This window comes from Macrobrachium nipponense, chromosome 1 (genome assembly GCF_015104395.2).
Source record: "Macrobrachium nipponense isolate FS-2020 chromosome 1, ASM1510439v2, whole genome shotgun sequence".
Classification (NCBI taxonomy): Eukaryota; Metazoa; Arthropoda; class Malacostraca; order Decapoda; family Palaemonidae; genus Macrobrachium; species Macrobrachium nipponense.
This window is the reverse complement of record NC_087200.1, coordinates 59,490,159-59,508,978: the sequence shown is the minus strand read 5'-3', so window position 1 is coordinate 59,508,978 and position 18,820 is coordinate 59,490,159. Positions and strand designations below refer to the sequence as shown.

The window sequence follows — 18,820 nt, the reverse complement described above, 5'->3', positions numbered from 1 at the left end:
TGTCCCGAATACTCACGGGAGGTGAATATCAATTCTTTTTCGTTGTCTAGCCTTTGGCTCTCAAGAATTCCGGCAGTTTGAAAACCAAACATTGAAAATATCTGCACAAAAGAACCGTGACAAGGGAACTCAAATTCCAAAATGCTACTATGTCACTGTAGCAATGAACAAAAATCGAAATGAAGTCACCCTCTGGGGAACCGCCTTCATCCTCAGTGGTTATAAGGGGGCAGGAGTAACTGTAGTGCACATTGGCCACCCAGGAATTTTCCTGAAAAAATTATATATATTTATATACATGTATATATATATTATCTTTTTTGTTTAAGTCATATATTTACTATCACTGTTAAGAGTATTATTAACTGGCAGCATTGGCAGCACAACAGACCTAGCTTATTCTACTTAATACCCCAGACTTATTTCAGATGCCCGAGACTTTGAAGGTTTGTCATTTTGCAGGTGCTTCATTGAGGACCCTCGATACTTTTCGCTTTTATGATCCATTTTCCTTTGCCATTCCATCTCCTCTTCCTCGCTGACATAAAGTGTCGCCTTCCCGCTGTCCCACCAATTTAAAATCAGTCCAAGACCCAATCACACCTTGGAGAAATAATGGTTCCTCCAAGAATCACACAGGCCGATGAGGCAGTCTTGCCCTGTAGTCAGTCATCACCACGACTTTGGGTCGAGATTTCAAAGGCAGAAAATAACAACACGAGACACCGTGGTATAAAAGAAAAGCGACATTGTTTGAAGACAGAGGCAGAGATCGAGACATGCCATATACCATTTTCGCAACCAGGTTTAAGACCCCCAGTGTCGAATGGAGATGGCCAGGAGGGATATTCCCAAACTGAAATCGTACCGGCACCTTCCCTGATGAAAGCGGGACGCCATATCTTAAAAGCTGACCATAAAATAATTATTTTTCCCCACACCCAAATGACCCTTTCAATACATCACTGAATTAACTCAACCTAACCTACCCTAACCTAGGGGCAAGGCAAATAAACCGGGGATGGTGCAATATACATTTCGGGAATTTGCAGCCGGGAGCGATTTGACGAAAGGTTCCGTCTCATCAGTACCTCTGGAGGCTTCTCTCATGAAGGAGCCGTTTCTTTCTGTTGAAATGACAGTTTCATATTCTCCATGGTCGCTTCCCTCTTGATGTTTTCTTTCCTTTTCTCGGACTAAAAATAAAAGTAAATCATGTTACGCCCGCGAGTGGAGCAAAGGACAGTTGACCCACGTGCGCATATCAAGTGCCCAGGACAAGGTCCTCTCCATCATAACCGCTATTTTGTTTAATTGCCCCTCGGGCATCCTATTCCCGACGGATTTCTCCGTCTAGGGTGACTGAAGGACTCTCCTAACTCAGTCCTCAGATGAAAAATCGCTAGGCATCCGGATATACCCTGACTCTACTACTCACTTCTCTCGCCTCCCTCAGCCGTCGAATCTTGATTATATATATATATATATATATATATACTATATATATTATATTATATATATATATTATATATATTAATAATAAAAAGGAGCCCATAAAAACAACCAAAATGTAGAGAGAAAAAGTACTATATTTCAGAGCCTGGTGTCTCTCTCTTCAGGTATATAGGAAGAAGAAAGAACAAAAGAAGTCCTTCCCCCTGAAAATTAGTACTTTTCTCTCTACATTTTGGTGTTTTTTATGGGCTTCCTTTTATTTAGATGGATATTTGTTTGTTTTTTACCAGCTATTTTTACCAATCATATACATATATATAATTATATTATATTATAAATATATATAATATATTATAATTACACACCACACACACACATATATATATATAATATATATATCATATGATATATATATATATATATATATATATATATAATATATATATATGTGTGTGTGTGTGTGTGTGTGTGTGTGTGTAACTATAATAGCCACAGTGCCCTCTCCATTTCTCAAATTCTTCACAATTTTTTTATTCGCTTGTCACTACAAAGCCTCAGAGGAGCGTCTCAGTGGCGTGATTGGTATGGTCTTGGCCTGCCACCTCGGTGACCGCTAGTTCGATTCTCGGGCATTCCATTGAGGTGACAGAGATGTGTATTTCTGGTGATAGAAGTTTACTTCCGACGTGGTTCGGAAGTCACGTAAAGCCGTTGGTGAATAACCACTGGTTCCATACAACGTAAAAACACCATACAAACAAACAAACAAACAAAGCCTTAGATCCATATGCAAGAAATATGAAATTAATTCTGATGTCTGGTAGCAGGTTTCTAATCCATATAATCACACACACACATTCATATATATATATATATATATATATATTATATATATATATATTATATATATATATATATGTGTGTGTATACAAATAATTTAAAATAATTAAATTTATATCTTCTTCTTTATCTTCAGCTTTCCCCATCCTTATAAGGGGTCGCTGTTTATTAGTGTTGTCAGGTTGCTCTACCGCATGTCCCTGTCACCTGAGTCTCTCCGTCCCATTTTTGGTCTACCTCTCCTCCTTGTTCCGGGCACTTCCATGTTCATGGTTCTTTTACATACAGAATCCTCCTCTCCTCTCATGACATGACCAAACCATTGCAATCGTCTCTGTTGCAGCTTCTTTGATACTTTTGTCACTTTCGCCGTCCTCTTATGAAGTCGTTCCTTATCCTGTCTCTCCTGGTCACTCCGCACATCCAACGCCATCGTTCTCATTTCTCCCACTTCCGTCCTTCTCTCCTGTGCTTTCTTCATGGGCCATGTTAATATCATTTAATTATTTTTAAATCTAAAATATATAGATATATTCCCATGTAGAGTTCCTCGCTAGACGAGTGGTTTTCGCGTTCGGTCTGCCAATCCGGTGGTCCGAAGTTCGACCCGGCTCGGCCAACGCGGAATCAGAGGAATTTATTTCTGGTGATGGAAATTCATTTCTTGATCCCACAATAAGCTGTAGGTCCCGTTGCTAGGTGACCAATTGGTTCCTAGCCACGTAAAAAAAATATCTAATCCTCCGGGCCAGCCCTAGGAGAGCTGTAAATCAGCTCAGTGGTCTGGTAAAACTAAGATATACTTTTATATTCGCATGTGCGTGAATGCACGTATGTTTGCTGAATACTTGTCTGTGGGTTCAATGACTACTATTTGACTTTACATGGTTATTATATTCTACTTACTATAATACACATATGTATTGACTATATGTAATACAGAATTGTCTCATTTCCCAACGACGTTAAAGGAGTGTTTGTCCATTAATATTTCAGAGCTCGTGAAACTACAAAGCAGGAGTGGCCAGACTTTTGGACTCCGAGATCTACTCTAGAGACTGAAATTCTTTTACGATCTACCATACTACATAATCGCATATTATCACGTGGGAAAAACATTTGTCAAATAGCGCCATAGTACGATAAAATATAAAATATGAGTACAGTTGCCTCACTTATATATATATATATATATATATATATATATATATATACTATATATATATATATATATATATATATATGCTTGTGTTGTTTTTGCTTGTTCATCTAGGAATGTGGGGGATGGCAATCGACCAAACAAGTGGCCGCAATCGACCGGTAGATCGCGATCGACTGTTTGGGGCCACCTCTGCTGTGAAGCCCAAACACAAGTATGAATTGCCCCGAAAGCATATCTAGCCGCCGACCTGTTTTATCCACCTTGAAAGTCTGTACTACAAGGAAAATAGCAAAGTAATTCATTCAGTGTTTTCACGTCTATGGCAAAAGAAGACTTTCCTAGTTTCTTAAAATAAATAAATAAATAAGTAAAACTATCGCCGATATGGTTAAATGTAATTGCAGACAATAAATTAAAGTTCCTCGTTGGACGAGTCGGTTACGTGCTCGACTGCCGATCTCAGGGTCCAGGTTCGATTCCCCGCTCTGGCCACAAGGAATCAGAGGAATTTATTTCTGGTGAAAGAAATTCACTTCTCCCTGTGGTTCGGACTCCACAATAAGCTGTAGGTCCCGTTGCTAAGTAACCAGTTGGTTCGTAGCCACGTTAAAATATTTAATCCTTTGGGCCAGCCCTAGGAGAGCTGTTCATCACCTCAGTGGTCTGGTTGAAGTAAGATAGACTTCACTTAAAGACAAGAATTTTATAGAGGGGAAACTTCGCATTGAGCATTGTAGGCCTCAAACGAGTAACGGACTCGTGACTTTTAAACGAAAATGATGAGTTTCAACAAGTGTGTCAACATCACTCGCCAGACGAGAGAAGTTGTAGCGCATATCGCTTCTCGAAATGCATTGACTTCGTGCGTCCCCCCAGTCTACTTATGTAAAATGCAAGTACCTACCAGTGCCTTCCTTTATCTAATATAAGTGTATTTATGTGCCCCATTCCCTCACTTAAGACACTGACTTCAGACACAAGTGTTCCCAAAGAGCCCTATTGCCTCTGTCTAAAGTAAACGTCCCAAAGTCCTGTTTTGTTTGTTTTTTAATATATACTTTCCAGAGAAGATGCAACGGTATGTACGTATGTGCTCCCTAAAGTAAATGTCCAAAGTGTCCCATTTCTTTACCGTGTCATTTTATTCTTAATCTAAAGTGTTTTAATCTAATGGGAAACAGCTTGTTTGTTTTTGGTGAATGCTTTCCAGACAAGATACATATATTGTTTTCATCTGTTATTAAGACAAGATACGTTAGTATACCTGGGAGAGAGACAAGAATAATGGAAGGTGTTTGCTAGATTATGTGTTAGGGATAGATGGACTAACTGATGGTTGCCATATTAAAAAGGGAAGTTGTGGTACCTACGTCTGATTTGCCTGCAGCGGAATTTGGACAGGTAAGAGATGAATCTGGAGAGCAAGAGCAGAAATGCGGCTGTCAAAGTGAGTCTGATGATACGGAAGTGTGTAATAGCATACAAAAACAAGTACTAAATACATCGAAGTTTCTTCGGCGCAATAGTTTTCTATACAGCGTATAATGCTGTATGAAACTCTCAGACACGGCCTATGAAGCTTTCAGAAACGGTCTGGTGGTGAACATGTTGCTGGCACCTAACGCGGTATCGGATGACGATCATGGCTAACTTTAACCTTAAATAAGATAAAATCTACTGTGACTAGAGGGCTGCAGTTTGGTGTGTTTGATGATCGGAGGGTGGATAATCAACGTGCCCATTCGCAACTCTCTAGCCCCAGCAGTTTTTGAGACACAAATAGCCATCTAGATAGTTTTTTTTTCAGGCAATTAATAACACCGTAAAACTGGTTATGGTTAAACATACAGACGTGGAATATGTATAAGAGGTGTGCATACCATTCCGAGATGAGACCGTAGCATTTGTGGTCACAGGAATGTAGGAAAGGACACAGAAACAGCAAATGTTAGAAAGAGTACATGAGAGGTAAATAAGGACTAAGGAGAGTATCTGAGTTGCATATCTCGCACCCTGGGATACATCAGATATTCAAGAAAAGAATTCGAAAGAAAAAGACAGCAAGCAATGGCGATAGGAAGGTGAATGTGGGAAGAACTTAAGGGAAAATGATAAACTGCTGAAATTGTTGGAGAGCGAAATCAAACCAGAGAGAAAATCTAATGTGCAAATGGACCTCAGAATATAATTTGCAACTGGTTGGAGGATGCTGTGTGAAGCAAAGGCAGTCTTGTCTCTCGGGTCCACGGCGCAGTATTTCGAAGAGTTCCCGAAGAGGACAGAAGGACGCAAGAGAGGGGTTAGCGTCAGTTTTGGAATGCTTGTGGAAGTCAATGTTGAAGTGGTGAGAAGGGCAATCAAGAGCACGGAAATGGCAAGACAATAGCGAGACATTGCTCGTGAGATGCTGCGGGAAAAGTGCGACCGCGTGAGTGGCTGACCAGGTGAGTGATGGGGAATGTTGGGGTGAGAAAATTAATGTTCCATAGAAAGGCTGTGAGGGGCATAGCTCTTCATCGTCATAAGGGTGAAAGTGATATGGGAGTTTGTAAGAACTATAGGTGTATGGCAATGCCAAGTTGCATAATAGTGAAGATGGATCATTCCTGGATAGTGACCCCCAATTTCTCGGGGTCATTATCTTGATATTTAGTCTTTCGTTTCTCTTGACGTCCTCCGCACACTGCCTCCTTAATGTGTGTCTCCCAAGCACTTTCCAGCCCTTCCTTTCCAGTAATTCTGCCACACTCTACTATATACTATACCTGGCAACTACTATGAAAATGTTCTGGAGTTCATTCGCGACTATAACAATTAACGTATTGTTGAGGCAGTTGCCATTATTTATATATATATATATATATATATATATATATATATATATATATATATATATATATGCGGTGTATAATGCTGCATGAAATTTAATCAGCGATCGAAGAATATATATATATATATATATATATATATATTATATATATATCAGTATTGGACCATCAATAAGGAAGAATTCTGCAAAATTGTCTCCTTAGAACACGTCTCCATAAAAATTGGTTTAACACCGGTACACACAATCTCTCTCTCTCTCCTCTTCTCTCTCTCTCTCTCTCTCTATATATATATATATATATATATATATATATATATAATATATATATATATATATATATAGAGAGAGAGAGAGAGAGAGAGAGAGAGAGAGAGAGAGAGATTGTGCGTACCGGCTGTTAAACCAATTTTTATGGAGACGTGTTCTAAGGAGACAATTTTGCAGAATTCTTCCTTACTGATGGACCAATACTAATATTTCGCTTTTTCGCACAGTCCTATTACGGCCATTCACATAAATGCACATCTCGGCATCGTGCATAACTGGCTTTGCTCTTAAAACATGAAACGATAAATGATCATTTGGAAGGCTTGAGAGAAATAATAATCGTGTCAGACTGGCTGGAATGATGACTTCTCCTGAGGCGTGAAAACTATGAATAACTGTTGACAGTGACTTGGGAAAGAAGCTAGATACACATACTGCACTCATGAATTTGAAGGAACACGTCATTTCCCTTTGTGATTCAGCACACGAGCAGCGAAAGGGTTAAACCGGACAAGGAACAGAGGATTGGACTCAGGCGATCGGTGATAGGGGACGATGCCTTCCTTCCTCTCCAAAGCTCAGGCGATCCCGCACTGGACGCTCATGCTTCTCTTCTTCTTTTTCTTCATCTTCTTCTCCTTCTGGGCGACCAACCGCGAGGCCTTGCCCATGGCGGTTACTACATCTCCCTGGCGGACACGATCGAACCGCAAAGCGAAAACCGCAACGCGACATGAGGTCGCAAATGGATACACCGCAAATATTACAGACGGGCAGATCTTCATTTGTTCTCGGGCAAAAGGCGGAATGTCGGTGGTCCTTTTTCGATCTGGAGGTTGCCTCGAGTGATTTTGGTTTTTTTCCCCGATAACCTGTTATTGAGGCAGTTGTGTTTTTGCTATGAGTTGTTATGGTCGGCATCATCATTGTAAGTTATTTCATCCCTGATAGTTACCATTACAACTATATAGAATGTGACTCCTTTCTCCCTCGATTAGATAGTCAATACATCATAGTTTCCTTTTCTCAAAACGAAAATATTTATACACCAGTCACATACATTCCAACATCAGGTTTCCTTGGAATTCTCGGATCAATTGAAAGCCAAATCTTCTCACTCGCTAGAAGCAATTAGCTATCATCTCGATTCGTTAGATAACAGTCATATCTTAAAGATGATTTATTCCACGACACATTTCACAGAGGGAACAATGAGCCGAGGTTTTAGGGATCGTAACGTCTACACCATCATTGTTTATTCTGTGATTGCGAACAGAATAATTGCAACATTTCACGAGAGTTCGTTTCGTCAATGAATGTCATCCTGATGTATCAGATCTTTTAAGTCAAGTAACATTACAGATTTGACATCACTACCGGCAGTTTGCGCTCACCTCCCCCTTTTGTCATTTGTCATCATAGTAGATTCGTTTCATACAGTCATGGCTAAACTTCAGGTCTGCGAAACATAACTGCGGTTTTCGGAAACGAACTACAGCCTCGAAAGCTTCATGTCACAAGCGATAGTTACAGAACATGACCTGACTGACATCCACAGTACACTAGATAAGCCCTTTTCTAGTCTTCAGCGGCTGCGCATAAAATCTCCGTCCATCCGTAATTCACTCTGGATTCTTATATGAGTTCAGTGGTTTTCAACATCTTCAAAATAGCATTTAAAAATGGAAAAATCTAGAAATAATGAACAGGAAAAAAAAGCAGTTCTGAAAAATAATTCCATAAATGCATATGTATAGCTAATTAAGTGTTCTGAAAAATAATTTCATAAGTGAAAATAAAAACGTAATAAATTGTTCTGAAAACGCATTATAAGACTGATCATCGTTACGCAATTCTGAAGGGCAGTGGGCCATGAGTATTAAGGAATGCCAAAAACGGGCCACGGGGACAAAAATGTTGAAAACCACTGGATTAGGTAAACGGCAAGAATAAGCACAGAAGGTACTCTGTCTTTTCAAATAGCACGCTGTTCATAGAGGGAAACAAAGTAGACTTCATTTAATATATGAATTCGACGTTAAATTTCACAGCGTATAAAAATAATAATGGTCTGAGCCTCTCTCGAATCTAGGTTATAGATAGCAACTTCACGGGCTGCTCTACAAGCAAGAGCCTGTGCTGGCGTAGAGTACAGAAATCCCAAATCTGACAAAGCTTACCTTCTCCAGGTGAGTGAGACCAAGGCCCTGCACGGGCGTCCTTTCGCTAGTCGACGAGGGCTGCGCATCCACCCTGAAGGGCTGAGACGGCTGCTGCTGCTGCTGCTGCTGCTGAGGGTCCTCGCTGTGGAGGACCTCCATGAGGTAGGCGATGTAGGAGGTGGCCAGGCGCAGCGTCTTGATCTTGGAGAGTTTGGTGTCTGCGGGGACGTTGGGGATACACTCCCGCAGCTCCGCGAAGGCGTTGTTGATGCTCTGCGTCCGCCGACGCTCCTTCTTGTTGGCGGACGTCTTCCGCCTCACCACGCGCCCGTAGGCGTCTATGAGCTCGTCCCCGTCCCAGTAGTGAGGAGGGCACGGCGGCAAAGTGCCGCTCCCGTCGGCGGCGCAGGTGAAGGGGCCGGGAGGTCCCGGGTTGGGTTGAGGCGCGCACAGGTCTTGCGCGTGATGATGGTGGAAGTGGTGGTGAGGCGCATGGTGATGATGATGGTGGTGGTGATGGTGCGGCGTCCACTGAGGTGGCGGCGGCGGCGGGTAGCAATAACCAGCGGGGTAACCGGGCCATCCACCCTCACACCCCGATGACATTGTCCAGACTCACGACAGCAAACACACCCAACACCTGACTGTCGCAGGGGGCGGAGCGACACTCGCACGTCAGTTACGGGGGACGAGGCCACGCCCCGTGACGTCAGCAGGCAGGCGGCGCCGCGCGCCGAGGATCAGAATTGGTAGGAGGAGTTTCGTCATGTGACGTGGGCAGGGCTCGGCGAAGTGGGCGGTGCCAAGGGCGCATCCCATGTCATGGAGGTCTCACGTAGACGGGCTCGAGATGTGAAAGTGAGGTCTAGATCTCGGAGTTCCAGCCGTGGGAAACTCGCCTGGGGAGCTGACGCTGATCAAGCGCCTCGGCCTCTTCCATGGTTCACAATTCCATACAGACTTGTGACTTGCGGAACCTTTCGGAAACTGCAAACGCTCCTCCGCAGGATACCGTCCAAGTGATGCCGCGCAAAATTGAACTCATCTTGGGTCTAACTCAGTAGGCTACTTAGGGAAGGAAGTAAGGCGCTGTCTGGTGTTCATGAGATGAGACTAAACAAACTTACAGGAACCTCGGCGATGCAGACGATCATCGTTCAGAGGGAAATGAATATAACTCTCCTTTTTGAAAACAGATTTAATGAGATTTTATCATTCATAAAGATAAAGGGATCTTTGTTAGATAGTGACCTCTTACAAGAGTTGTAACCCAGTATGCATCCTCCACTTTTACGGCGTGTTTAGTATGAGCCCGTTGGGGATGACCGTACAAAACATAAACAAAAGACTGTAAATATCACACAGATAATGACCGCCAAGAAATATTAGTCCTATAGTTAACGATCCTCGAACTTTTTTGGGGGTCATTATCTAGGAAAGATCCCCTAGAAAATAATAGTCCTAGAGAAAGACCCCCGGACTTCGCTAGGGATGCTATCTAGGAAAGATCCCCCAGAAAATAATGGTCCCAGAGAAAGACCCCGGACTTTGCTAAGGACACTATCTAGAAGAGATCTCTCAAGAAATATTGGTCTTGGATAACGACCCCCGAACTGTGTCGGGGTGACTATCTAGGAAAGACCCAAATAGATAGAGAGAAATATTGACAATTTAAAACGCGATCGACTCCTAGGGACTGCCAAGGAGAAATTCCTCCACCCATAGGTGTCGGCACATCTGCCCGGGACGTGATTTCAGCTCGAAAGAGGAGGAGCCGGTGCGTCGAAGCAACGTCTGCAAATTGCCCCGCGGGCGTTACAAGCCATTCTGGCCCATGAACAAGCAACGAGGGGACTCATTTGCGTCATAATAAGAAACAAGAGCTTTCACGTTCGGGCGGTGTGGTCCCTTTGAAGGCTTCGGGGGTGGGGGTGGGGAGACCTGGAGGCTACATACCGCAGGCTGACTTCAAAGGGCGACGGGGGACCACATATTCGGGTGTCCCGCCATAATTGCTTCGCTCTGTATTAGTTTTGACTGCAATCATGCTTTTGTTTGATGCATACGGATTTGTCGGGGATAATCATCTGGACATTGTGGAAGATGCAACTCTCTCTCTCTCTCTCTCTCTCTCTCTCTCTCTTCTCTCTCTCTCTATAATGTAATGTCAGTTTTTATTTCTGGCTGACAGCTCAGCCAAAGTTAAGAACGACGGTCTTCCTCAGAGTTGACGCTGAACAAATAGTAAAGAACCTTCAGGAGCTAAAAAAAAAATTCTTGTCTTTAATTGTTACAAATTTTACAATTTATCGATATAATTGCAGAGTTTTAAATGACAAGCTAATCACGACACTGTGAATTTGATGATAATAAAATAACAAAAATACTAAATGAAACGTAAGAGGATATAAACCTAAGACAATATCCATTTTTCCATGTCCTTGGGAAATCTGATACACCACCTACAAACTGATAAAAAAAAAAAAAAAGATAAAAAGAATAGAGAGGACTCTGTAGCTACAAATTAAATGCCGTAGACACAGCTATAATAATAATAATAATAAATAAAACACTGCAGGACTCCTAACAGCATCAGTCCAACTCCAACCTTCGCCTGGAAGATGACCAGCAGACCCGAGTCGAAACGTTGTGAGAAAATAATAATTGAAAAAGAATAATAAAATAAATAATAATAAACAATAATAATTAATAATAATAATAATAATAATAAAATAATAATAATAATAATAATAATAATAATAATAAAAAGAAGAAGAAGAAGAAGGATATGGGAAACGCCAATGGAAATTGTACCGGTAATAAAAGGGACACTATATATAGCAGGAACGATCCCAAGATCCTGATAAGGAACCTGGAAAACCTCGATGCAGTAGTAGCTCCAGGAATCATGCAGAAAAGTGAGCTACTAGAAACAGTGCACACAGTGAAAAAAGTGATGGACTCCTGAGAAGGCAGGATGCAATCCCAAACCATCCCCAACACCCCCCCCCCTAACCCAAACCTGTTGGAAAGAAAAAAAGCACCCAGTCTAATAGGATGACTGTGATAGAAAAATATTAATAAATATTATTTGAACTGAAGGTCCTTCATATAAACTGAATTGAATATGAGGTCAATCAGCGCTGAAGCAGAAACTGAAAGTAAACGGTTTGGAAGGCGTAACAGGAGGAAAACCTCAATGCAGTTTCACTATGAATCAATTGCTGGGAGAGGCTGGAAAGTGAGATGGAAGAGAATATGAGAGGAGGTACAGGAAAAGGAACGAAAGAGGTTGCAACTAGGGGCTTAAGGAAAGCACGCTGCAAAGTGCCTTAAGTAATGCTTACAGTGCACTGCATAAGGTGAAATGACGGTACTAACCCTCTACGGGAACCTTCATATATAGAAAAGGCACCTCCTGTTTAGTTGACAGAAACCGCGCATAGTGGGGATATATCTACCCTGGGGTTTCATCCCTCATCCAGCAATAAAGACTGAAGGTGCTATTTCGCGAGAAGAAAAAAAAAAGTTTGCATGATATACCACTTGATGTTTATGTGCTACCTTTTCTAACACAATTAGTTTGCCCCCAAATGTTCCTCTTGGCTTGAGAAACTAAAGCCAGTTCAGAATGACCAAGCAAAGCAGTCACACAAACTTGTCTGAACACCTTTTTAGTATAAATTACGTGGCTGAGGTACAGCTACGTGAAAAGTAAGAGCGTCATTCCTAACTCACTTTCATGGAGAATATTGCCTACCGTAATTTCTCCAAAAGAAAAGCTTGGTTTCCAAATCTAGTCCAACAGACAGCATACATATCGTTATCCTAAAGTATTATTCCACTTCTTGACTTTTTTTTCCCAGCGATCCTACTGTACGCAAGGTCGTGTCCTCTCACCAGCTGGATCTCTCCTTCAAACTGAGTCAAGCCCTGTGAATCAGGCTGCAAATCTCAAGTATGATTGAACTGGCAATATAAAGCAAGATGCTTTCCATACTGTAGCTACTTATCCAGTTTTTTTCATAGCAAACAAGTCAAAAATGAACCAAAGCTTCTTCGGCGCAATCGGGTCTTCTGTACAGCGTATAATGCTGTATGAAATTCTCAGATACGGCCCATGATAATCTCTGCCACGGCCCGGTGGCGGCCTGGGTTGTTGGCAACCAGACGGACGATCATGGCTAAATTTAACCTTAAATAAATTAAAAACTCCTGAGGCTAGAGGGCTGCAATTTGGTATGTTTAAGACCTGAGGGCAGACAGAAAAAGTGCGGACAGACAGACAAAAGGCCACCTCAATAGCTTTCTCTTACATAAAACTAAAAACTGTAAAATTTAGACTCTTAAACCATATGTTCACAAGGCAAACGAAGTTTTTAAGTTGCTTTGATCGAGCCCATGTTTTTTTTTCCTTTTTCTTAAAGGAAATGGCGCAAGACAGTCGATAGCTGGTGAGGAAGTACAGGCAGGGGAATGAGACGCCATTTTCTTGTTTATCATGTCTCTCATTACGTAGGTCAGGTCATGTCGAGGTTTCGTAACTCGCGTGTTATCCCGCTCCGTGGACTTGGACACGGCAATTATCCAGCATTTCTCCCGTCTGGACGGAACTTTTATCTAGGAAATAGTGAGCATGTGGTAATGAGTTATACTTATGTTGTGGAAAAGACCAATGCAATGGCTTGAGAAGGAAACTTTTGGATCTTTCAACTCTGCAGTTGGTATGAGGAGCTGTTGCCTCACAAGATACTCATGAAAGAATACTTTGTAACTACACTTAAATTTGGCTTTTCTTGTTGTTTTACATTACGGAAACTGGGATCATGTCAAGATTAGCTAACCCACTATTTTTCTTCAAGACAATATTATACTACTTTGAAATATATATATATATATATATACTATATATATATATATATATATATATATATATATATATATATATAGATATAAATATATTATATATGATATATATAGTTATATAATATATATTTATCTCGATAAATATATATATATATATCTATATATATATATGAGCTACAATGACCTTTAATATCTAATTCGCTCTACCTCGGAATTAATATATTTTTCATATATGCTTAACCGAAGGGGAATTTTTTTCTCGTTAATAGACTTGCCTGGGCATGGGCGCGAACCCATGGAGCCTTTCAAATCCAGGAACGTCAGTGAAGTTTTTACCTACTACACCACCGCAAGAGCCTCTTGCGGTGGTGTAGTAGGTAAAAGCTTCACTGACGTAACTGGATTTGAAAGGCTCCATGGGTTCGCGGCCTGGTCCAGGCAAGTCTATTATCGAGAAAAAAATTCCCCTTCGGTTAAGCATATATGAAAATATATTAATTCCGATGTAGAGCGAATTAGATATTAAAGGACATTGTAGCTCGATATATGTATATGAATCACGGAAATGTGATATGACTTATATATATATATATATATATATTATATTTCTATATTAATATATATATAATCTCTATGGTTATTATTATATGGTTTCTTATATGGTAATAATTATGGTGTATAATGTACTATATATAATATATCTAATATAGTAATATATATATAATATATTATATATACCACACACACACACACACCACACACACACACACATATAATACTATATATAATTATATATATATTATATATTATATAATTATTATATATAAAATATATATATATATTATATTATATTACTATATATATTAATAGTATATATAATATTATAATATATATATATTATATTACGTTATTATCTAGTTAATATATATTGAGGTTTTAGTCTTCCTTTTCATGAAGATAGATATATGAGGTTGTAGTTCACAAGGGAAATGAAAAGCTAAAATTCCTATTAGCTAGACAGTTTCGGCCTCCACTAGCCCTTATCGAGAGCTGCTTATTAACTGTTAATAAACAGGTCTCGATAAGGGCCAGTGGAGGCCGAAACTGTTGCGCTAATAGGAATTTTAGCTTTTCATTTCCCTTGTGAACTACAACCTCATGTATATATATTTATATATGTATAAAGTATATATATATATTACATATACACACACATATATATATAAATATATATATACATATATATATATATATATATATATATATATATATATATATATATATATATATGAATCAAAGTGGTATTGTCGTGAAGAAAAATAGTGGGTTCGCTAATGTTGACATGACCCGGAAACGGAATCGTTTTCATGAACTTGCCTGTAGAATTCTCAGTAATCCCTGAGGCAAAATAATCTGCAGTTTTTTTTTCTCCTTCGTGTTTAAGACAGAGATCGTTTCCGTAGAAGACCAACCCACCAGATTGGTCATTCTATCCCATATCCTGAGTATTATTTAGGATTGATTTTACTACGAGATGTTTCACCTTCTTCCTTATGTAATCACAATAGTCATTAGCAGTTGCTACAGAAAAAACTAGTCATATCATATTTCAACCAGACCACTGAGCTGATGAACAGCTCTCCTAGGGCTGCCCCGAAGGATTAGATATTTTTCCGTAGCCAGGAACCAATTGGTTACTTTGCAAAGGGACCTACAGCTTATTGTGGGATCCGAACCACATCCAGAAGTTGCTACAGAACCAGCAGCGGAATAAGGTACGTCTAGAAGATAGCTGGAAATATAAATTACTCTGGTCATCCACTTACATGCTTCCTTTTGCGATAATTAAAGTTATAACAATTACTCCAACCTCGCGACCCCCACCATACATATACACAGGTGTATGTGTGTGTGTATAATCATGGAATCAATAAGGAATATGTACCAGAAAAAAACACATTTTATCGCGACTTGTTCCGATGCTGTATATAACGTATACCCATCCATCATCAGACATCCAGAAAAAGAAATGAATACAAATGCCACACTCCACTCATTATGTCAGCTACCTATACGTAGGTACCGTCAGCTCCATTAACCTTGCAAGTGCCTCGTGCCCCCATTCATTCTTGCTCCTATAACCACTGATGAATGATTGATTGTTCGTTTAAAGATACATACGCTGACTCTTGCTTATTAAAGATATAGAGTAAAATTGTGTATACTTGTATGGTAAGGTTTGATGAGAAGTCGCTATTCACGAATATACCCTTCGATCAGGGGTTCTTAACAGGTGGTATCCATACCACTTGGGGGTATGGGAACCACATGCTGCGGGTATGGGACTTGATCCCTGGATATATTTGATTTTAATGTCAATGTATACATGGGTACATTTTGTAAATAAATAACTATTTAAAACTATAAATGCTTTTAATTTACTTGTATGTTCTATTCCTAACTAGATCCACGTTGGACGATTCGATTTCGCGCTCGGCTACCAATCTGGTGGTCCGGGGTTCGATTCTCGGCTCGGCCAACGCGGAACCATAGGAATTTATTTCTGGTGATAGAAATTTATTTCTCGATATAATGTGGTTCGGATCCCACAATAAGCTGTAGGTCCCGTCACTAGGTATCCAATTGATTCCTAGTTACGTAAAAATATCTAATCCTTCGAGCCAGCCCTAGGAGAGCTGTTAACCAGCTCAGTGGTCTGGTAAAACTAAGATATACTTTTTTTTTCTATTCCTAGCTATTCATACCTGAAGTATGTATTAAACTAAGTATATTAAGTTATACAGTCAAGAAACAGGAAACTATACTGGGCAATTCATTGGGGGTCTGGAGTCACCAAAAAGCTAAGAACCCTGCATTAGTTGGAATTATATATAGACGCTCTGTAAATGACGTCTTTTAGTTTTCTGTTAGAGAAAGCTATTTGTCTGTCCGTCAGCACTTTTTCTGTCCGCCCTCAGGACTTCAAGACTACTGAGGCTAGAGGGCTATAAATGACTATGTTGATCATCCACCCTCCAATCATCAAACATACCAAATTAGGGCCATCTACCCTCAGTCGTTTCTAATTTATCTAAGGTTAAAGTTAGCCATGCTCGTGCGTCTGGCAACGATAAATGACAGGGGCGTTCTACGAGTTCGAAATATTGGCCTCCCTTGACAACCCTTCACGTTCTCCCTCGCGCGACTTTTAAGGATTCCCCCAAATGTGTCCAATTCAATAGCCCAACGCTTAGCGATTGTCATTCTGCGAAAAGGAATTGAATTCGTCGCTATAAACAAAGGGTCTAAAAGTTATATACTCGTTACGGTATCTAAATCTTTTGTTGACTGATTATCATGTTTCGCGTCTTGTGCCATTGCGCAGTTACGATGCCTTGTTTAGAAAAAAAGAAAGAAAGAAAAAAGTTTCATATTCGTGACCCATTTATAGCTAAAGGTCGTTCAGGGCTGATAAATGAGGAGGCCACGGTCGTCTTAAATGCGGATCATGAACAAGCGAGCAAAAAGTACGCTCACTGGCATTGAGAATTCGTAATGAACGTCATTTTTCCTCTCTCTCTCTCTCTCTCTCTCGCGAGAAGCAGCACTAACTACGAATTTCCCTCTGGGACGTAGTACGAAGTATCGTAACGTAATCCTTGTTTTAGCTAGCAATGAGTATTCTTTCTTTTTCCTCTTCTTGAAACCAGCGGCTGAATTATCGACTGCATGAAAGCATGAAAACAAGCAATACTAGTCTTTCCTTTAAAAGGTCAGCTGGATGAATAAAGGGACTTGTGAGGCACTGCCGAGACAAACTCCGCTGCTGTCATGACTCATAAAAATAAATAAAGATACGGAAAGTTACTTCAGCCATTCATGAGAACCCGGATGTGACACACTCTGGGAGCTGAATGTGTAACCGACCGAAATGCACGGTGTAACAGTTCCTCGCAGCAGGGGCGCAGTGTATGCATCTAAACGAAAATTCAGTTCAACCCACCCAATTTAATCTTTTTTGCATAAACCAAAATAGTGAACGTAGAGCGCCATTGAACAACGCTGCTAACATGAGTAACAGACCAATTCCCTAAAAGACGATAGCGCTAGTGCGCATCCGAGTGAGATACGACCGTTTAGACTAAGCAATCAGGCAGCGTCAAGTTGCATAATATAAACACACTTCGAGCTTCCATTTAGATCAAATGAGTTTGAGGAACAACGTTTAATGCTGTTTAACCATCAACTTTGACCGGCACCGGCAGGTGGTGGTGGGCTGGTCACTAGTAGTAGGCAACTCTCCAGTTGCTTACCAGACACGGTAGAGTGAGGGTGCGTTCCGTGGCTCCGGAAAACGCTGCCAGATGCATGATCCATAACTAACCTTAACCTTGAATAAAATCAAAACTACTAAGGCTAGAAAGCTGCAATTTCGTATGTTTGATGATCTGAAGGTGGATAATCAACATACCAATTTGCAGCCATCTAGCCTCTATAGTTTTTAAGATCTGAGGGCGGACGGACGGGCAAATAGCCATTTCAGTAGTTTTATTTTACAGACAACTAAAAATGCTCCCATTTATAGACGCAGAGAGAGAGAGAGAGAGAGAGAGAGAGAGAGAGAGAGAGAGAGAGAGAGAGCCATCACGACGATGAGCGCTCTTGAAAGACGACTAATATAGACATCACTCAGATGGAATGTAAACATTCCACCGACTCTTTGTCAACACGGAAGCTGCAAATCAGCTGTTTATTATTTGTGAGAAACTATTTCCCTGCCGCCCTCTCGATTGGGGTGCTCTGTCTCGCAACTCTGGTTTCCCTTTGTGGCTGCCAGTGCGCGCCTCGGAGAGAGAGAGAGAGAGAGGCAGGCATGGTAAGTTGTATTCTGAATAGGTAACAGACAAACAAGCGGACGAAGAGATTGGAGATATCTTTCAATGTATATATATATATTATATATATATATATATATATATATATATATATATATATATATATATATATAACATAAAGTACTAAACTATTTGTGTGTCTAGTAATTTGGGCAGAGGACGCAATAACAGACCAAAGAAAGCAAAGGATGGAAGGCAAAACTTTCAGCTGATTCTGTGGCCCAATAATAATAATTACAATAATAATAAGAAGAAGAAGAGAGAGAAGGGGAGAGAAGAGGAGGCAGGCAAAATTGTAAGTTTTTTTTTTGTTTTTTTCTGGCCCAATAATAAAAATATAATA

General features: G+C 40.4%; 1 protein-coding gene across 1 annotated transcript in view; it reads right to left on the bottom strand.

The window, feature by feature from the left end:
* The window catches only part of LOC135219336 (heart- and neural crest derivatives-expressed protein 1-like), a 20,005-nt gene extending 10,216 nt beyond the window's left edge, over positions 1-9,789 (bottom strand). Inside the window, exon 1 of the mRNA XM_064256013.1 lies at positions 8,735-9,789. Coding sequence (XP_064112083.1) covers positions 8,735-9,322 — 588 coding nt within the window. The 5' untranslated portion in view covers positions 9,323-9,789. The remainder of the gene's footprint in view (positions 1-8,734) is intronic.
* Positions 9,790-18,820: the final 9,031 nt, after the last annotated feature.